The sequence below is a fragment of the Pongo pygmaeus genome, chromosome 14 (assembly GCF_028885625.2).
Source record: "Pongo pygmaeus isolate AG05252 chromosome 14, NHGRI_mPonPyg2-v2.0_pri, whole genome shotgun sequence".
In the NCBI taxonomy this organism is placed as follows: domain Eukaryota; kingdom Metazoa; phylum Chordata; class Mammalia; order Primates; family Hominidae; genus Pongo; species Pongo pygmaeus.
Genome location: NC_072387.2, coordinates 112,813,918 through 112,836,777, shown reverse-complemented (window position 1 = coordinate 112,836,777; position 22,860 = coordinate 112,813,918). Strand labels below are relative to the sequence as shown.

The following is a 22,860-nucleotide window of genomic DNA, read 5'->3' as shown; positions in this document are numbered from 1 at the left end:
TCCTGAAAGCAGTAAGTATTCCACTAATAATGGTTATTACTTCAGCAAAGGTTCGTAGAAGCTACAGTCTTTCCAGCGAGTCATCGGAACAAGTCACTCCTATTTGCCCCCAAAGCTTAGCGCACACACTTCCTTCTGCCTAGGATATGTCCCGTCTCTCCTCTCTGCCCTCACCTCCATCTCCTTCACCCAGCTACACCTTCCCCCAGAAGCCTGCACTGTGCCCTGGCTGTGGGTTAGGCTCCCCCTGCCAGGACACCTAGCACTGATTGGTTTTCATGTATTCTCCCTACCAGGCCAGTTCTGCCTCTGCCCATCTGCACTGGGCTCATGGCCTCCATGAGGACTGGCTCTGTCTGTCTGTTCATTATTGTGTCTGCAGCCCCTGCTTGGCACATTGTGGGTTTTCAGTATATATTGAATAAGTAAATCAATGAATGACAACCATTAGAGGCTTCCAAAAGAAGAAAAACTGAAATTCAAGGAAAATAAAAGGTAGTTACATTAATTATTCTTTATTCAACTATTTATTATGCATTAATTAATAGTTGCATTCTTATAATTCCCTTTAAGCCTCCTTGAATTATTTCTTAAAAAAATTTGAAATCTGTTTCCAAGAGTTCTAGTACTTTGTTCCCCTGACCCTTTGAATGTTGCACAAAATATTTCCTTAATTTCTTTCCAATACGAGATTACAAAATGCGTTTATTATGTTTTACATCTTCTAATTCTTAAACTATCTATTAATCACAGAGATACTAAGGAATAAGGAAATCCTTGGTAGAAAAGTGTTAATAATTTACCAGTTGCCAACTGTACTTTTACCTCTGCATGCCAGGTAGGTAGAAGCATTACTCATGTTTTTTAATCTAAGAATTTCTTACATTTTTATGGCCTGTCCTTTGGGCTTATTTATGATGGTTTGTGACAAAGAGACAACCTTTGCCATTATGATTTATACTCTACTAACAAAGAAAACACAGAAGTAGATAAGAAGCCCAAATTAAATCATGGCACTAGATAAGAACACCCAAATTAAATCGTGACACTAAAAATAAAAATAAAAAAAATTCAGTGAAGGTAATTTAAAATTAAAACAAAGAGTATAGGCATTACAGACTATGGACAATGAGAATACAGAAATTTTCAAAACCTAAACAACAAAATCTAGCATTTGCCAAATAAGTCACTTTAAAACTTTTATACTTATATTTGTAGCATCATGAAATAATGCCCAGCTATTAAAATATTTTTAATGGCATGTTTTAATCTTATTCTGTTTCTGCTTTTGTTTGAAACACCAAGCAATATTTTTTGGTTTGGTAAAGTGTTCGTGGTTGGCAGAAGATATTCAATATTTTTCTATGCTTTTTCCATTAACACGATTTATCACAAAACTGACCTGGATATCTGTTATTGTTTTTAGTAATCCCTTGAAATTGCCTGATGGTAAATGCCAATTCTAAAACTTGATTGGATTTCAGGAGAAGACAATTGCCTTAGAAACAAAGAAACAAACAAAGAATAGAGAGGAAAAAATCCTGCCTTTGAGCAGGATTTTTGAGAGTAAAAGCATTGCTTATGATAGAGACCAACGGTTAGTTCAATAGAATAAGCAGGCAACAGTGTATGCCCAGCAATCTAAGTACTACACAGCCATATGCGACCTGAGTAAACACGAACATCCAGCTCAGGAATCCTTCAAAAAGGAGTTAATATGACCACAGAACTAACTGATGCTAACCAAGGCACCTAAGACACAACTATCCCATTAATACTACAGTATAATTATACAGAACGCTGTCTTTGATTTTGTGTGGAACTTCAAAGCAAAGCAAATATTGACACTGGACTTGCAGGTAATATCCTAGACTTAATTTCACATCACAAACTCAAACACAGTGATACCTGGGTGTGGAACTCATTCGCAAACCACTTCCAGGCTTCATAAGGAAGATAGAAGCAACTGGGTCCACACACATACACACTAACATAAATGCCTATAATTTTTCAATTTTGCTGTGCCTGTATTCCTATTAACACTTTTGCAAATTATTCACTTGCTCCATTCCCAATTTTATTTCCTTTTATCGCCTTATAATTTATATATGACTTAAAAATACATATTTTTGACCATTTTTATTTTCTTCACCTACAGATTTCCATGAAAACTAAATTAAAATGAAGTAAGAAGAAGCACAGTATATTAAATTTATTTTAGTCTTATCAATAAGCTTACTTGTCTGATTTACTTATGGTTGACTTTAATTCTTTTATATCTACAACCCAAGGTCACCAGCTAGTTTTCAAATTTAATACCTGCAAATCTCTTCTTGTATCAAAATTCTACTCAGTGGATGTGTTTCACTTCCAAATGATATTTAGAAATTATTTGTCTGCTCATGTGCAAATGGTGCTACCTAAACAAATGAGACATGGTCTCTGTCTATACAGACCAGGCTTTCACTGAGAAGGCCAAGCTCCTAGAGTCTGAGGCCTTAATGAAGAAAAGGAACAGTCCATTCTGTTATGCTTCCTCATCTCTTCCACAATATAATGAGCATCCTATTTGGCTGCAGATATGTTAGGAAGTTACCCAATGCCACCAATTCTTTATCCAAAAGAAAGGGAACAGAGTATGAATATGGAATGAAAAAAACTTTTTTATAAATTCTGGTAGACAAAAATTGGTACAAACAAAAAAGGATATATCATTACATTCCAAGATAGAAGGTTTTAGTGCGGTACTTAGTTTCCAAAGACAGTTGATACAGTCTAGGGAACAGAACTCTCATGGTTACCTGTGTGTAATTTTAAGCTGCAGAGAATCTCCTGCAGGTTGGGGTGTCTTCTGTGGAGTGATAGCTATTCTGTATTAACCTATATTAAAACCTTGACAATCAGTAAGTTCATTCTATTGGAAATCCAGAAAGTTACTGAAAGAATTGGACCAAGGTTTTTAATAACATAGTCTAACTTGTCAAAAAGCCAGATAAAAAGGTGCGAAAATTCACAGTATAACTCCCTTGGATGGAAGTTAACAAATCAATTCCCAATCCAAAAAAAAAAAAAAAAGTTAGGTAGAAAAGGCCTACTCTAATTACATCTTTTGAAATTAAATTATTGTAAAATTGAATCTAAAAAGTATGGAGAAACTGCAGCAAAAAGACAAAAGAATAAAAGAATGAAGTGGATAATAGAATGAAGTGGAAAAGAGGGACATGATGTGTGTGGCTGGGTGTTAAACTTTGGGTGTGAATGCTATAAACAGAATAAAACAATGAATCTGGAACACTGCGTTTGACAGATTGGCACATAGAGAAAGAGGAACTTTATAGAATTGTATGGTTGGTTTGGTCCTAATGCTGTCTTTGAAAGGACACCTTATGTATTCTACCTAAAAATAACTTAGTAATGATATTCAAATATTTTCTTAGCAGAGGAGCCATTTTTTCATTTGTTACCCCAAGGTTCCTGCTGCATTTACAACTCTCAGGCTCCTAGAAGCCTCTAGAGGCAGCTTTCAGGAACCTTGGAACTCTACTGACCAGTTCAAAAACCACTCTGGTATTAAATTCATGTTGTTCAGAGTCAACAGATACTCATATAACTGGAGTCAGGAAGAGTGTGCAGAACCTTCAAAATCATCTCAGTACACACACCCATATGTGATCTCTTAAGGACTCGGGGCCTAGTCCTTGTTTTACTGTCTGTCTAGTCTTTTTGTTCCCTGAGGGAGCTTCACAAACTATCTCTAAGCTGTTGACTCTAAATGTATGCACAGTGGCTCAGCCCTGACTCTTTCTCCTACACACTCTACACTCTACATGGTGGGAAGGTCTGTTGGCTCTGGCAGCCAAACATGTCTAGAACTGGCCACTTCTCGCCACCCCAATGCAGGCTGCCACATCAGATTGCGGCAGCCTCTCCCTGGTCTCATCTCTCCCCATTCTAGTCTCAAAATGCCAGCCACGGTGGTCCTTACATGAGGAAAGTTTATTTCACCCCTCTACTCACAAAGCCATTCAGAGATTCTCCATTCCACCAGAAGAAAAGCCAGAGCTCTTTCTGAGGCCTAAAGATCATGCTGGACCCTGTGATAAGCCACCCAGATCCTCTTGAGGGTGACCTAACCCCTGCTGCTGGAGCTGGTGGCAGGCAGCCCACAGCTGTCAACGTGTTCAGGACTGCCTCAGCTGAAGTCACCTCATGCAAGGTCACAGAGTCTTCCCAGGGCAGCCCATATCCAGTGACTGGGCCACACGTGGTCATAAAGGCCCAGACCTATCTCCCCAGTCAGGACAACTCCAGAGGCCCCTCTCGGGCCAGTGCTCCATGTGGGGGTCACCTCAGACTGCTACTGGGCCTGCATTGTAGCTTGACCTGTTTCTGTCCTACTTCCTTCCACTCCCTTCCATAGGTCTTCATTTCAACAGCACTCCCTGAAAAATGACCTGCTCACCCAATTCCCTCTCAGTCTTCTTCCTAGAGAACCCAGCCTGCAACACAGTCCTACGTGATCTAGCTCCCTGTAGCCTCTCTGAATTCTTGCTCACTCTGTGCCAGCCTCTCCTGCTCACTCTGTGCCAAGCACACTGGCCTTTGATATTTCCAGAGGATTGGCTGGCTCCTGCCTCCAGATCCCTGTGTGGTTGTTCGTTCTGCCTGCAACACCCTTCCCCAGACATCTGCACTGCTACCTCCTGTCAGCTTCACCTAAATATCGCCTTCGAAACAAGCCTACCCTGACCTACTCATATAGGAGATTAAAGTTTTTAAATGGAACAGTTCTCATTTTTTTAATGTATTTGCTTATCTTTCTGGATATTTATTATATTTTGAAGAAATGACTTCACCTGTTTTTAAAAGCTTGAAAATTCTTGTTTTAAATACATAAAGACAGTGCAGTGGTTAATACAGGCTTTGGGCTCATACAGACCTGGACTTGAATGTCCTGGCACTGCCACTCTGCAGATGTGTAGCCAGGGGACATCTCAGCCTCAGTTTCTTTATCCGTGAAGTAGGGATAGCATCGCTTCTACCTCTTAGAATGGTTGTGAGGATTAAATGACTTTATGTAAGTAACAGACTGTGAAAATGACAAAGATCCATGTAAATATTGGGAATTATTGAGAGATAGTCCTATGAACCACATGTACTAAAAAAATAAAATAAAATACACTGGAGTATATTTGTATCCTGACTTTCTGATCAGAGTCCTAGAAAATATTCTTTTCATCTATACTCAACCTGGAATAGACACAAAACTTTCAGCAAAGCAGAAAGGACTAATTCTAGGAAGGAAAGTATCACCCCGAGGGCACAGCAACAGCCTAAAAAATGTTACTGGGGACACAGCAGAGTAATTGCCAACCAGTGTTGTCTAGGCAGTTACATAGTACAAAATCCTAATTCTTTGCTCTTTTTGCACTGACTTGAATTACTACAGACTTTATTCTACTCTCTAAGGAAAGCATATGTGAAAAAATCACCTAATATTTCAAGTATCTAGATGTATATATGTTCATCAGAAGAACTTTAAACTTTAAAACCAGCTATATGTCTGATTATCTGAGATTAGAGACCTAAATCTTTTCATATGTATTTTTAACCCAAAGCATTTATACTTATTTCTGTTTTTGTGATACAAAATAATGATAGTTGGCTTAAAACAATAACTTCTCCAAAGTCTCAACAATTTTTGCTTGCGTTCATTCGTTTTTCATTTGGTAGAATAAAATGTCCTCATCCATGACCTCAAATCCACAAGCCTGACTGATTTCATCAGAGGTTACATCAGAGGTCTACTCTGCCAGGCAGAAATGATAGACCACCTATAAGCGGGCACTAATGAAAACCACAAAAGTCTGAGATTTACCATTACATTATGTATCTGCCTGTTCAGATTTATTTGCAGATCCCACTGTAGTCAATTTCATTATTTCTGAAGAGAGAATCATATACGCTTGTGTTTAAAAGAATAACAAGTTTCACTGAAGAGATATTATTAAAAACTATCATTTTGTGATTATACATTAAAAATAATAATTGCACCATTATTAAAATAATAATAAATGATGACATAAGGAATAAGGAGAGCAGACAACGACAGCACAGTGTGACTTTGCCAAGAGCTTCTATTACCACATGAGTAGAAGGCAGGCCCAGGGCCTGGGTGCTGACAGAGACAAACTAGGAATAAGTTACCCCCAATCCTACAGACTCACATGCAGTATCTGGAAAAATTACTGCCTGGGGTGAGGCAAATTTGGGAAACTGTCTTCTATTCTTGTAGTGGGTTGTGTGTGTATGTGTGTGTGTGTGTGTGCATCTGTGTGTGTATTTCCCTTGGGAAACTCAGTGGCACATAAAGTTATTCAGGGTTTTCTTTAAAGTGATTATTTGCTAAAAATTGCCTTAGCATTTCCACATCCTCATCGAGGATGTCATACACTCCTCTGGTTTTTCTTCACAGCTTTATACAACTTAATATTCAGGCTAGGGAAACTGGAAATTTCCTCCAGGTCAAACAACTCCTTAAATCTATCTACAAATCTATTTTCCTTCTCCAACCTGAATTTCATGGCCCACAGGATGATGGTGGTTTCTTTGCACAGATGGTCAAAGGTAATGAGGAGCTCTTCCAAGAAAGGATGAGCATAGACCACATCCGCTGCCAAAATATAGTCAAAATTATTAGAAGACCTGGGGAAGTTTGTATCTAAAGCTACTCCCCAGGAGAGTTCTTTAACCTGAGGCAAATGCTTGCTTTTCATTTTGGTGTTTCGGGAAATATTATATTGCAGGTTTCCAAGTAATTCGGGTAAATCTGTGGCCGTCACGTGAGCACCTGTGAAGCAAAGGACAGTAGAGAAAGTAAACCTCATGAGATAAGGTAGAACAATCAAAAGTTTCAAGCCAGCATGCACTTTGCAATTCTGCACAATTCTTCATCCCCCCCTAAAAAAAGACTCATCAGTACCTCTACACAGAAAGGGAATCCCATTCAAATGGATGCAAAGCAGCTATATGCCTCTGCTTAAAGAAAAAAAAAAAAAACAGAGAGAGACCCATGGTACTTTTGCGCACCATTGCATTTTTTATGTTTCCCTGATTTTTGTTCTGGTATGTTTTGTTGTTACTATTGTTTTTGTCTGCTATTTATCTACTACATACCAGGAGAAAAATAATCGAGAGAAAGAGAAAGTCAAAATATTTGGCACCCTCATTGGACCAATGAGAAGTCATTGATGGAAGAATAGGTACCTCCCTAAAAGAATTCTGAGCCTTAGTCATGTGAGACCAAATGAGCGTATGTAACATCAGACATCCTACAGTTGAACAGGAAGTGCTCATGTGAGAAGTGGAGGGAAGAAAGAAGACAAGAAGACCTTTCAATGGCATTCACTGAAAAGTATTATGACATCCATGCTATGCCCAGGTTTTCAAGTTGGCCCATCACAAGTGTAAATCTTCCCACCAAAACATGCTAAAAACCTAGTCACAACGTGTGTATAGTGCTCATAAAGCTACCACTCATAGATGAAGATGTAAACAATTTCCAAGATAGAAGTGAATAGTGATGGGTTTTTGAGGAAGAAATACGGCAGGAGCAAATTTGTAGAAATTGGATCACTGAAGTAAACTTTGAGCAGTAGCAAAGGCTAAAAATAATCTGCAAATAAATCTAAGATTGTCCAATTCTACAGCATCAGAAAAGCACAGACCAGGTAAAGAACAAGAAAGCAGAAATAGAAGAGACGTCTAGTTCAGCTCAGACCAAATCAAAAGCTACTCCTCAGCTGCAATATCACAAGTCTCTTGGCATCAACTGTATTTTGTGAAAATATTAAAATGGGAGGGGAATATGCCTATCATTGGTACACTCACAGAGATATAAGCCTTTACATTCTACTATGGGTGGGTCTATCATTTTCAACAAATCTTTCTTAAATCTCAGAGTAAGGAATACACCTTTGCCCATATTGAATGTAAACTCTCCCTTATACTTAATATCTTTGTGCCTAGAGAGGTAAACACTACCACTTTCAGAATACTGACTAAACAAAGTTTCTATCTTTTAATATTTGTTTCAAGTTAGACAAGCGGACTCAAGGGACCAATTCTTTTTAATAAAACAAATGACTCCCCAAAGCACAAATTCTGCTCTTAAGTCAGGCTTTCAGGTATGAATCGAATAGCGACTCTGACTTATCCTTACTAAATGGAATAGTGACTTTGGAAAACAATATCAGGACACAGCAACTTTTAAAAAATATATTTGGGAAGACTCCAAGAGTCTTATAAATCTCTAGTATTTGAAAGTTGTAAATTGCTAAATGTTCAACTCCTCTCAAGATTTTAGAGTGGCAGGTGTGCACTTCTGAAGATCAAGGAAATCAGGATGGATCTGGGTAGCACACATCAGAGAAGCAGCTAAACTAAGGCAATGAGATAGATAACAATAACAAAAAGACTGAACTGAAACAGGCTCAGGCATACATTAAAAACTATCACATGCTCAGTTGGAAAAGATGCTGGTGAGAGAACTCAGGGTCACAATAAAAAAGAAGGGAGATAGGCCAGGCGCAGTGGCTCACGCCTGTAATCCCAGCACTTTGGGAGGCCCAGGCGGGCGGATCACCTGTGGTCAGGGGTTCAAAACCAGCCTGGCCAACATGGCGAAACCTTGTCTCTACTAAAAATACAAAAAAATTATCTGGGCATGGTGGTGCGCATCTGTAGTCCCAGCTACTCGGGGAGGCTGAGGCAGGAGAACCGCTTGAACCCAGGAGGCAGAGGTTTCAGTGAGCAGAGATCGTGCCACTGCACTCCAGCCTGGGCGACAGAGAAAAAAAAAAAAAAGAATTGAATGAACTGAGAAAACAAATTCAAGGACAAACACCTAAAAATAGAAGCAGACGTGTGATTTTTATGTGATTTCTAATATTATCTCCCTATTCTGACACGTGCTTTTTCATAAAAGCATAGCACTTCGAAACTCAAAAGGAATCTACAGCTACACGGGAACACTGAAATGGCGCTAAAATCTAAAGTGCATCTGAATCAGCAGCAATAGAATCTGCCTCTGCCTGGTATTTCACATTTCCCCTCTTGCAACCAGAATGCTTCCGTGCACCTCTTATTTAGAACACTTCATCTGAGGCTTGTGACAGTATTCCACAAGAAGAATTAACACAACTTAATGCAGAAAACTATGAAAGAGACCGGAATTAACACAACTTAATGCAGAAAACTATGAAAGAGACTGGTAAGGAGACTTTAAAATCTGTAGTTTCTAGATGAAGCCCATTCAAACAGTTAAGGAGTCACAGACAGGTGCAGGTCGTAGTACACTGGATAGTAAAACAACAATGATATTTGATCATTAAATTTTCTGACACTTCCTCTATTCAATCAAAAATATCTGCTTACCAAGTAAACTTGCCACAATGGAGACTAGCCCTGTTCCAGCTCCAATTTCAATCACGTTTTTGTCAACCATATTATACTGCTTTGCATTTGTTTCCAGGAAATAGCATAGAACAAGGGCCTATGAAAGTTAGAAAAAAGAAAAAAGGGATGCTTGGCAAGTAATAACAGAAAGTAAAATTAAACTTTATTGGATAAATATGCTGCTAATGTTATGCTATGTATGCGTGCACATATGAGTACGTGAGAGTACTCATGTGTGTACCTGTACATCACTCCAAAAAATATCAAGAAAAGTGCATCCTCTGAGAGGTTCAATTTTCTGCTAGAAAAATTTCTTGGGGATTATTGAGAGGAAAAGAGAAATAACTAAAAATGTGGAGTTCAATTGCTTAGGTTTGATCATTTTTAAAGGAAGCAACTTCTGATACTAGTCATTTTCAAGTGGTGTGTGGGATTGGGGCAGGTGGGGTGGTGGGTCCACTACTCTTCCTGGGACAGTTGGTAAAGGATTGACGGTCTTTGAGCACATTCTACATGTGAGACTCATATAGATTTCATTGTAATTGTTTAACTCAAATGGAGCTAATAAAAGGGGAAATAAAAATGTTTACTGCTCTAAACTCCTATTTTAAAAACTGAAGAAGTAAGCAACACCCTGTATTAATCCTACAAATTTCAATAAAGTCAGAAATAGAATTAATTGAGGCCCAGCGTGGTGGCTTATGCCTGTAATCCCAGCACCTTGGGAGGCGGAGGTGGATGGATCACTTGAGGCAAGGAGTTTGAAACCAGCCTGGCCAACGTGGTGAAACCCCATTCCTACTAAAATTACAAAAATTAGCTTGGCGTGGTGGTGCACACCTGGAGTCCCAGCTACTCAGGAGGCTGCAGCAGGAGAATTGTTTAAACCCAGGAGGCAGAGGTTGCAGTGAGCTGAGATCAAGCCACTGTACTCCAGCCTGGGTGACAGAGCAAGACTCTGTCTCACAAAAAAAAAAAGAAAAGAAAAAGAAAAGAAATAGAATTACAGAATTAATTGGGAGAAATAATTTCCCAGGCACATGACTTCTAAAACACAGTACTATTTCAGGTCTCAAAGAAAGAATATGGAACCTGGTTTCTTCTTCCAAATAGAACATCATAATGAACGAAACTGGCTGGAAAAATAATTGGAATGTAACAAATTCTGTATGAAATTATACCGATGGCCAAACAACAGCACCATAACAATCCATGGCCTCAGTAATTCGAATCTCATGACCAATAAAATGAAAACTTTCCCAGGAAGTAGTTGTTATCAGAGTCGGAATAAAGCATCTTGCCATGAGCTCCGTGACCACCTGCTTGTCATCATAGTCTTCTCTGGTCTCTGAAAGGAAAAGAAAAAGGTAATGGTTGTATAAGTAAATCCATGAAAAGAGAAAAGAACTTGATGGAAATACAGCATTTCTGCTTAGTCTAAGGAGCTTTTGAATATTCAGTGACTTTAGGTGAGAAATAATAAGGTAAACTATTTGAAAATGACTCTCAATGTAAGCTAATATTTCCATTCATCAGGGTGGCAACATCTTTCTTATTTTCATCGGAGTTCAAATCACCATTATCTACTTCTGCAATGCTACACGCAACAAATAATAATTGATGTACTTTTTTAAAGCAATATATTTTAAGAGCCACCAATCAGTTCATATAGCATAAGAAAGAGATTGCTGATGGAATATAAGAACCCACCTCTTCATATTGGCGTCCCAGTGCAATTCTAGTTGTTCTGTGTCCCAGGCACAGTGCTGAGTGATGGAGTGTAGTAGCTAGCCAAATAGACATGGTCCCTGCCCTTGGAAAAATTGGAAATCCATAGACACAAACATGTGGTATCTCATGGCATCCCTATGAAGAATTGTTGGATCGGATGAAAGTGCTTTTCCACAGTACTCCCAAGGCCCTTGGCTTTGGTGCGCACCTGGCTAGACATTTCTAATAAATGGTGTGTTCTCAGCTTTGCCTTGATGAACAGTTTTGTCAATGGTTTGACTAACTGATGACATTACAAGTATTATAAAATTTTCAGAATATATAAATGTGATGGGGACAACAAGTATAATAGAAAACTAAATGTGAAGGAAAATGTCTGGAGTTATAACAATGGATTGGCCTTAACAATGTGAAATTTAATAAAGGTAAGTCTAAAGACTGTATTCAGCCTGAGTTTAGCAGCACTGTGTAGGGGGTGGGGACAGATAGATACATTTACTTGGCCACAAGCTCAATATGAGTCAAAACTTTAACATGACCATCAAAAAATCGGTGCACCTAGCCCACATTAAAAATATAATTTCCAAAATCAAGGAGGTAGAGGCTTTATTTTACACCAATCAGATTATACTTGTACATCCAGTTAGGGAAGGCCCACTTTAGAGGGACACTGAGAAATTGTAGCAACTGGGAGGTGAGAAATCTTGAAACTCGGCCTTATAAGGACAGTTTTGGGGAGTTCAACATGTTCATCAAAAAGAAGAAAAGACCTGAGTGAACACAAGAGTTTTCAAAATTTGAAGAACTAGAAAATAGAAGGGTGGGGTGCATGCGTGCGCGTGCGTGTGTGTGTGTGTGTGTGTGTGTGTGTGTCCTGCTTAGAGTACAAACAGAATCATGTACTCCTCAAAAGAACTCCAATTTAACCACACCCACAGGAAGGGCCCAGCCTACCACCCACCTCTACCACTACTGCAAACATTGACCCTTGACAGAGATACAGGGGAAACAAAGAAATAGAAATTTGGCATTTTTCATCAAGAGCCATCTCTTCTAATATTTTTCACTGTACTTCACCTTAAACAACTGTATGCATTCACATTCAGGAAGAGCTCTAAGAACCAAATAATATTGGTAACGTGTTTTATTTGAACTTTAACTTCCATTTCACTATATGCACTTGCCTTGCTAAGATTGGGGGTGCAGAGGGGAGGACAACATTTGCTGTAGAAGTTCTTTAGGGAAAAATAGAGAATGTTAATTGCTTCCTTGACCTTTAACTGAATTTGTCCTCTTGGGCCTCCTTGCATACTATTTGTAAATGTAGCACTTCTATGACAAGTCACCTAAGGTACCAGGGATTAATAGATGTTAGGGTACACTAAGACCCAGGAGCATCTTCGAAAGTTCCAGTCTTTGATATAAAAACTTTGCCCGTGAATATTTACTGGTACAACCTGACATCTTTGACTTTGCATGTTCTTTTAAAGGTTAGTTGGCCAGATTAGTGCTCCTGTCCTAACAACTACAGAGGGATAACAAATGAATTCCTAGCCTTTGACTGTGTCCTTCTGAATAGAGTTATTTCATTCTAAGAATGACCCCATCTTTACCTTCATATGGAAATGAGATTTAAAAATATATGAATATATTATAATGAAAATTACTTACACTCCTAAAACAAAGGACCTTCAAAGAGATTTCATGAAATGAATATAACCACTACTAATTGCATATACGCTTTAAAAAGAACACAACTATATCACTCATAAATGGTAATGCAAAATTAGTTATACACCTAAGATGATCATGTATCACAGAAAACATTAACAGGTTGAATAAAATTTAATTGATAATGCTTTATATTAATATTCTCTTTTGCATTTAAATATTATATGAATACTACAAGCATCCAACAAGAAGTAACCTTCATAAATTAGCATAATTTATAGCATGAAACCCAAATAAACTAAACTTGGCTGCCTAAAATAATTTGTCTAAAGGGGGATATGCTCTTTGTAAGTACCATGCTGATAAAATCATAAAAAATTCTTTTAGAGGAATGATGATTAAAATGAAATTTCTTTATGACAAGGAAAAAAATAATAATTTCTCTAAAAGTGTAAAATTTTAAAAGCAAACATATACACTTAAACACACAATTATTTCCATCTTAAAACATTGGTTGCTGTTTTCCAGCGTGAACTTCTATTTAAAGATTTTGAGGTAATAGTTTTTTTGTTTTTTTGTTGTTGTTTTGTTTTTTGAGGGTTTTGTTTTTTGTTTTGTTTTGTTTTGTTTTGTTTTGACAGAGTCTGGCTCTGTCACCCAGGCTGAAGTGCAGTGGCGCAATCCCGGCTCACTGCAACATCCACCTCCTGGGTTCAAGTGATTCTCGTGCCTCAGCCTCCTGAGTGGCTGGGTCTACAGCCATGTGCCACCACGCCTGGCTAATTTTTGTATTTTTTTAGTAGAGACAGGGTTTCACCATGTTGCCCAGGCTGGTCTCCAACTCCTGAGCTCAATTGATTCGCCCACCTCAGCCTCCCAAAGTGCTGAGATTACAGACGTGAGCCACTGCGCCCGGCCTTGAGATGACAGTTTTAATGGTAATTATTTATGTAAATCAAGACATGTTTAATATTAAGCTCTAACAATAACACCACCCATTTGAAGGTTGATAATAAGAACCTCTAAACTAGAATCTAATGGAAAGAGCTGCCCTATTATAAAGGCATCCCTACAGCAGCCTTGTTGTAATAAAAAGGAAAAAAATCTATGCTCCAAATAATTTACAAAGAACATGCCCATTAAACTGCATGCTTATTTAGTTGTTGAATATGAGTCGAATATTGAGAAGATTGGTGAATTAGTAGATAGTCTGGTTTTTAAGATGTGAAGAGCAATTCCTACAAAAATTAATAGCATTGTCATACAATGGAATTTTAATATACATTTCTGAAGAATAATTTTTCCACATATATTCTTTCCTCATTATCTAGCACTTAGCCCCCAGGAAAATAACAAAAACCAGATAATATTACACAAGATTCTGTACATTGACTTCCCTATATGAAAAGCAGAAAACTTCTGTACAGATAAAATATCTAAAATATAGTTTTAGAACATTATTTTATTGGTGAATTTAATATTAAAACACAAATATTAAAATGGATTGTAAATAAAACATAGTCAAGACAGAGTATTACAATTATGTTGCTATCTTGGGCTTATCTATTTTAATGCTTTTGATACAAAAAAGTCTTAACACCATTTTCCTGCTATTCAGTCTTTGCTGATAGTGAATAAAATCTACCAGGTGCTCTTGTTCTCCTGAGAATTAAAGGGGTTTCAAGTATAAAGTGAAAAGTAGCAAGATTCTGCCACATTATGATGACAATTTTAAGAGGAAAATTCAACAGTGAATTGACTTCAATGCTGGATTACAGCAAGCCTTCAAAAATAGAGGCTTTGTCTATATTCTTCTCTTCTATACTTTTAAGGTCAATAATAGCAATAATAAGTGGAAGGACCAGATCGCAGAAATGCATCCCCCACCAAAAAAAAAAAAAAAAAAAAACACTCTTTAATAGCTATGACAAGTGAATTCAAGCTTCCATTTGAGAGCTGTCATGAAAACCTGTCAGCAAAATTTAAAGTAAAATCCCCTCTACTAAATGAAAGAAACTGTCATTCAAATGAATCTTCTATTCAAAGATGAATGTCATGTACTTCTTAGAAATGCCTACAGATTAAAAAAAAGAAGTTAATTTTCAAATTAGTAAATAGTCACAGGCTTAACTTAAAAGATAGAATTCTGAAAACCTTGGCAATGCCAAGGTCTTGGACCCTTATGTTGAAACCAATTCCTGAGAAGATTCTACAAATATTTTCTGTCTGCTGGTCTTCTTAGTTTCAAGAATGTACAGAGGTTGTAACTCTAATCAAGTAGACCAAACAATGCTACATTTTGTCTTTACAAAAGAAAAAAAATGCATCTTCTATTGAGATTGCTTAGGATGCAAGTGGAAAAACAAAGAACCTAAATTAGTTGTACTACAAGTTTCCTACTGGGATCATGGAAGGGGCAGACAACGAAACAAATGTCAATACCTTGATAAATGCTATAAAACAGGTCTTTCTAAAATGCTATAGGAAGCACCACTGGTTGGTTGAATCAGGAGAAGCATCATAAAAGAGGAGATATTTAAGCCCAAGAGCTGTTAGAAGATCTATGGAGCAAGGGTACAAGGCTAGGGGTTTGGGCCAGAATCCCAAAAGACACAATTTCTGATGCCATAATCCCCAGTGTTGAATCCTGAAAGATCAAAACCCCAAATACATAATTCTGATAAAAATAATTTTAAAAGTTCTTTAAAACATATTTACATTTTTAAAAGAGTTTAGAAACATAAAAACACAACAGAACACTTCGTGGGCTACTTTATACAATAAAATTGGCAATAATAATATACATAATTTTGCAATGATAAGCACTCAGGTGTGCTACCCACAGTTACACGGGCATAACAGTTATGAGCAGAAAAATTGCATTCATAAAGAAATCACTTATATAGTTTGGTCACTTGAAATATCCTGATGAACAACCTAAGTCTTTTGATGAAACTGATCCAAACCTACAGTGGAGCTGGATGCAGTGGCTCATGCCTGTAGTCCCCGCTACTCAGGAAGCTGAGGTGGAAGGATTGTTAGAGCCCAGCCTGGGCAACATAGTGAGACACCCCTTGCTAAAAAAATTAAAATTAAATACCAACAATGGGTCACCACCACATATACAGTTGCCTAAAGAGCTGAGATCTTGAAAAATGTTATCTTTCACAAATGCAGATGCAGAAAAAGGACATCCCTTTATTTATTGAGGAAGTTTTAAGGTTTTTACACATATATACACAATGCTTACACACAAAGTCGGTGTTATTAAAATGCACTTCCATGGAGTCAAATTTGCAAAAAAAAAAAAAAGTGCATAAAACAAATCAGAACTCTCTAAAAGCTCATACAATTTATACCTCTAGTTTTGGAAATGTAAAGATGAAACATGTAGCATATCACAGTGAGTTGTAAAAAATAATGCTGATGATTTAAAATGGTGAGGAAAAAAACTTTAAAAAAGGAAAAAGAAAAACAAAACCTTCCCAAAGAAACTAAAAAGAAAATTCAACATATGAAAAAGTGTATTACAGGGATAAATTATGGGCAACTGCACGGAGGTAGCCCATAAGAGCTGGCCGACTTCCACAATCATTAACTCTATTCTGAAGTCTTGCATGGAGATGAGTAACTGTTTCTTTTCTTTTAGGACATGGCTCTTCTTGAAGAATACATTCACATTGATTTTCTACATGATGCTGCTCTTTTTGAAATTCTAGTTTGATTCAATACACACTGACATGAGCATTTCCTATTAAATTTCCTATCTTGCGTGTGTCATGCTTTGATGTTGTTTTGGGAACATGGAAATCCTCTGCTCATGCGCTTATATACAGACCACAGATTTGGCTGAAACAATACTGGTGATCGAACAGCAACATCATTGTGTGCTTTCTTATCCTACCGTGCACATAGTTATTTTAGAGTCAGTAACTTTGCTGGCTTCATCAGGCAAATTCAGCTTTAACTCATTAAGAGCTCCTAGAATTTCATCAGCTAGAAGGAATGCCAATGCAGACAACTAATGCGTTACAAACTGAAGTTTTCCATGTTACTATATTCTACAGGCAATCCATTCATCTGAATTTTCCGGCAAATGTATTGGGCTGAATGGAAAAAGAAACTGTTGGTAACACCTTGAAATCCACCTTTAGAAGTTTTGATGGCACCTAATTCCAAATCTATCATTATGGTTTGGGAATTCAATTAGATGTGAGGGAGTTTGTTCTTTGGGGATTTCAACATTCAGGATCATGGCATTTGGGATTGTGTCTTTAGGGATTATAATCAGCATTACACAAGGTGCATGCAGGGAAACTATAGAAAATAAGCCGAAGAAGTAGGTTGGGATTAAATTTATGTGCAACATTGACCTTTGTTCTATAAGGTGAGGAGGAGCTAATAAAGATTATTAGAACAGGAATTGACATGATCAGATTTGATATTTAAGAACTACATCTGACAGCAGTAGCTGAAGAACTGGTGACCTTACAAGCTAATTAGAAGATTATTGGAACAATCTAGATGAAAAATGACAAGAGTCTAAATGAAGGCCTTGGGTCAAGGAGCCAAGTACGAACTTGTGTGCTTTCGAAGTGGTGGTATGCCTCCCCTAGGGGCGACAATTGACATTCAAACTTGACATTCAAATCTGAGTTTTGAAGACATCTGAAGTAGACTGGTATATTCAAGAGTTATTTTTATTCAACATGTAGAAAATTTATTAGTCTTATCTGGAAGATAATTATTCATGTTACTTGTAAAATGTTTAAAATGTGTTAATAAATTATTCTCACATTAGTAATTATATGTGCTGTAGTACTCCAACTAGTATATTAAATATATTGCCTCAGACTGTAGTTTGATAGGTTTCTTAAAACAGTGGTAGAATTACATAAATTTCCATATATATTAATGCATTACTGTTTATAAAAACCATATTACCCATTAATCCAATTCTGTAAAGATTTATGAAGATGCTCCTGAAAATTTTTAATGTGATACCTTGAGTAGAATATTATATTAGGTCCTGAAGGGAGTCAACTGACTGATGATCAGAAATACAAGATCATCGCTAATGAGCAAATTTAAGTCAGCCAATAGGGTTATGTTATAGCTAATTCATTCATTCATTCACTCATTTATTAAGTACCTGGGCACTATGAATTAGAAGGCAGACCAAGTGCTATATAACAGAGGTTCAGTAAAAGTGCTATAACAGAGGCTTCAGTAGGCAACTCAAAAATAGAAAGTTCCACCTCTCAGAGAGCTCAGAAAAGAATTATCTGAGCCTTCCTAATTATGAGTTTGTCAAACAGGAGAAGGGAAGACCTGTCATACACAGGAAATGACATGTGCAAAAGCCCACTGGCAAAAAGTCTCCTGACCAACTTTGGAAATCCTGAGAACCAGAATATAGGATAAATGAGGATAGCAGCACAAGGTAAAACACATTACACCATACTAAGAAGCCTTGATTTTATCCTATAAGAAATAATGAGGCACTGAAGAATTTTAAGCAGAATACAAATGTGACAAGATTTGGATTTTTAAAAGATCATGCAGTGCAGCTTACAGTATGGAAAAAGAACTAGAGAGGGTAAAGAAAGGGAGTTGGCCCGGAGCAAGACAGCCAATTAGAAGGCGGTTAACAGCAGTCAGGAGCAGAGATAATGAAGACCTGATCAAGGCAAGTGATGGTGGAAATGGAACAAGGGGAAGGGAAACATATCAGGAATGTAAAATCAATGAGACGTAATGATGAAGGGTGTGAAGGAAAGGGAGAAAATCAGGATGATTCCAGGTTTCTGGGTAGCCTGGGGAGTGATGTTGCCATTGACTGAGATCGAAAATATAGGTGGAAGGGCAAACCTGTAAAGGAAAATTATTTTAAATACATATTACTCTGGGTGTGCCACTCAGATTAAGAGAACCTGCCACAAGGAGCAGAGTTGCCCAACACTGCCCACTGCTGCACCTGTGGCTCCTGGAAGACCATGTTCCTCCTGGAGCTGCCTACTCAAGCCAGCCGCTTCCTGTTCCATATAGGACACTCCTCTAGTGGGCAACTCCTGCTCAGGGATTTTCATCAGCCCACCTGAGACTGTCTCAGAATTGTGTTGCAATTGGAGACTCTTCCCACCCAGTCTGTCCTCTCTCTCCTCTCACAGGCACTGGACCCACGTTGGGCTCTGAAGGCTCCCCTTGCCTACTTCTGTTTTCTTCCTTATCCTCCACAAATATTTCCCCCAGTAAATCCCTTACATGCTTAGCCCCATTTCGGCATCTATGTCTTGAAGGCCCTAAACTGACAAGAGCTAGTAAGTAGGATGTCAAGTAAGCAGCTGACGTGACAGACTTGAGGGTCATTGTGAGCCAGAATCACTGAGCCTTGGGCAAGGATGAATCTGCCCCAAGGCTGCAGGTCCTCGGGTGACCCTACTGTTCTATAACAGATTGCTACATGTACTAACAGCTGGAGAGAGGCTGTTGGCATGAGGCAGGCAACATAGGATATTTAGAATAGTTAATGTGGGTAAGGTTTTTAGACATCTTAGATTATAATATAGCCTTAGAAACACATAAAGAATTTTTTAGCACCCAACATAGCCCCTAATTTTAATCTGTGTATAAATAAGTGACATCCTATAATTCTTGGATCTTCATGCCAGTGTTGAAATATGAACACTGAGCTATGGGTTTGCTCCATCCTTTCCAAGCACAGGATTCTAAGTATAAAAGACTTAGGGCAGGAAAAGTCAGTATACTTCAGTACTTGAGAACTGAGTGTTCCTCTACTTGGTGATGCCTTTCCAACTAAATGCCACCTGATCTGCTCCAAGGGCACATCCTTAATTCCCTTAGCTCTGTGTGTGTGAACACATTTTTAAAGCTTCACTTGGCTATACAGATGATTACAGTGTGTTTGTTTGTGTTGTAAAACATTGTAATGCTAGTTCCATCTCAACCTTACCTTGAACTTCTTCCATTTCCTTTGTAATTTGCCAAATTATCTTCTACACAGTTTAAACCAAGAATTGTTACTAATGGTAATGATAATGATATAATTTTATTCATAAACCACACAGAAATTGCATCTTCATTCAAATCATCTAAATGGCTGGGTTCTCTAAGTGATCAACTTAAATGGTTAGGTTTGCAAGAATCGCTTGGTAAAACTATTTGTGTTTAAGCCAGGTAGGCTGCCAACACTGGGCATACACCCAGCTCTCTTGGCCTAAAGATGTGCTCTCCTAGGTAGAAGCCACCTGGAATGGCCAAAAACAGAAAAACCAGGACTATAGTGTTCAGAAAACATCTACAGTATGTGCAGATAAGGAGAGAACAAAAGAAATCAATACATTTAGATTTGTATTACAACTGCTCTACAAAAATATGGTAATTTTTCTAGTCTGTCAAGAGTGTATGTCTGTACTTTTGATCTCAAGACAATGGGGACAGTTATATTACATAACCCATGCAAAGTCACGCTTGATACTTAAGACTATATAAAAATGATGGTTCAATTTCAAATAACCACACTGATAGTAGAATTCCAACTTAATCTCCTTACATCCAGAGGTCAAATTACATTATGTATTTCCCTCTAATAAATAGTTAGAGGAACCATAAACTCACGCTACAGATGTTTGTATAGCCTAAATTCACCTTTCATCCAACTACTAGTAAAAACTTATAGTTTTCACATAAAACTATTTTTATCTTTCTTGCAAGCTTCTTATCTGAAATAAAATTTGCTTAGAAATCACATCATACATTTAGTGTACAGCACTTGAGAAAAAAATGTATTCCTTATTTGAAGATCAAAAACCCTGTACATGCTTAGTAAGTCTATATACTTAATCTGTCAAAACTATCTTTAACATATCATCAAGATCATGCTATAGTAATAGACTTAAACATGATTCAAGATGTTTGCAGGCTCGCAAATATAAACCAAGACACAATATGCCATTGATAAAAGTCCCAGCTCCATTTAAGACGTCAATGAATACTGCAAAGGTAACACTTTATATTCTATTAGTTATTTGTCTTCTTAGAATTGGTAAGCTACATAAACATAAAATGACTTACCTTCCTGAGCTTCTGAATCCATCAAGTAATGAAATGATGGTAGGTGATATATTGATGTTTTCTTCATTATTTCTTGAAAACTAGATAGATAATACATTAAAATATCAAATGGTAATAATTAATTCAAAATATGTATGGAGTGCTTTTATATTTTCTTAATAAAGTTTAACTTCAAATACAGCAGACAAAATTATATTAAAATATCATACATTAACGAAGTGTGACTTAAGAAAGACCATCTAAACACTATCTAGAACAAATTAAAATGAGAACAAAGGCTTCTGAGTCAGAAATTTTAAAAAGCTACTACAGAAAGAAAACATATTCTTCACCAGAGACTACCTCAGTTGTAACAAAGAAAGGCATCATCTTCATATTGACTAGTAAGATTGCAATCCTAAAATTTAAGAGGTGATTAAAACATTGAAAGTTCACTTGTTACCATCAATGCATCATTAGCACCTATGCAATGTCAAACAGCCTCACTGTCGGATAATCTTTTGAGCAGTGTCTACCTTAAGGAGTCCATACTATCACAGCCGATATATTTAAAACTGAAGAAACTATTTATGCCTCTCAAATAGAGCAGATTATCTGAATAAATTTAACAGTTATTCAAACTTTAGAAAATAACGATTTGATATTTTACTTCTCAATCTGGGGTAAAATAACAATTGCAGTACCGTGAATTAATATAGCACTCCTTTCTTCCGAGAATCCCAAAGCACTTTTTACAGCCACCACATTTTCTTTTACAGCATACTTCAGTAAGTTAGAAGACATTATTTTCCCTACAGTTTGCAAATCAGGAAAACCAAGGTTAAATTATGTCATTGAGGCTACACAGCTAAAACGATAACAAAAGTGGTCACATGTTTTGCTCCCAATTTAGATCTCTTCCATTAAAGAAAGACGTGTCTGCCTTAAGGCTGATATTTAAACGGAAAGCCTGGACATACCTAAACGAGTTAGCTGAAGTTTCTAGAAGGTTGAAATGTATCATCCACAATTTTTGTTTTTGCTGCTGAGACCTCTGGTAGTGACTGAAAGGCTAGCACCACAGCACACAGTTTACTACTATACACACTGGTAACGAGTCCAAGCAGAAGGGATTAGGATTCTGACAGCTGCAGCTCCCATGCCTCTGGTTATACAGCAGTGAGGCTGCAATGCCCGTAACTAAGGGGGCAGAAGGCTAGGAATATCCCACGTGAGTGTCTCGTGAACACAGCTAAAGGTGAATACAACCCACTCCCGGAAGTGAGTGAAGACTATTTGGAGGAAGTGATCCAGCTTTTAACTTGGATGCCAAGAGTTATTCTAAGACTCCATGGCTATGACATTCTAGGAAATGAATGCTACATATTTTTCATGTCACCTATCTGCATGGGAACACTGTTTTTAGACTCCAACAACCATACTAGAATGTGTGTAGCACTGCTCTGCACCCAGGAATCAAACTACCATGATTCCTTTTTATTCAGACTGAACGGGCAGGCTGAGAATATAGATCCACCTGTGCACCTGCCCAAGTGCATGTACGTGTGCCTCTCAGAGGACATACACATTTCCCATGCCACTGGAAAGATCCCTGATAGAAAGTTACAGAGTTAAGATAAAGCAATATTGGAAAGTTAAACTTAGGAGTGTGACTACAGGTCCATGATGTATACACAGATGAATCGAGGTCACTTTAATGTATTGGAAAGGGCTAGGAGTTGGGAAGCCTGATTTTAGTTATTCCTGCCTATAATTAGATCGTGATTTTAAGCCACTTACTTAGTATGTTTCTTGGTTTCATCATCTATAAAACAAGGATATATCGGCAGGGTGCCTTAGCCTTTGGGAGGCTAAGGCAGGAGGACCAACTCAGCCCAGGAAATGGAGGCTGCAGTGAGCCGTGGTCAC

General features: G+C 37.6%; 1 protein-coding gene across 2 annotated transcripts; it reads right to left on the bottom strand.

Moving 5' to 3' along the window:
• Positions 1-514: 514 nt before the first annotated feature.
• On the bottom strand, positions 515-22,100 carry LOC129011538 (putative methyltransferase-like protein 21E). 2 transcript variants are annotated; one of them, XM_054446597.2, is made up of 6 exons: positions 21,912-22,099; positions 21,636-21,743; positions 20,953-21,032; positions 10,638-10,804; positions 9,436-9,553; positions 515-6,850 (listed from the first exon to the last, which is right to left on the bottom strand). In XM_054446597.2, exons 3-6 carry the CDS (start codon positions 21,017-21,019, stop codon positions 6,447-6,449), a joined length of 756 nt encoding a protein of 251 aa, XP_054302572.1. In that variant the 5' UTR covers positions 21,020-21,032; positions 21,636-21,743; positions 21,912-22,099; the 3' UTR covers positions 515-6,446. The 2 variants fall into 2 exon arrangements, with proteins under 2 accessions (XP_054302572.1, XP_054302573.1); XM_054446598.2 differs by having other exon boundaries at positions 10,758-10,804; positions 21,636-22,100.
• Between the last annotated feature and the right edge of the window lie 760 nt (positions 22,101-22,860).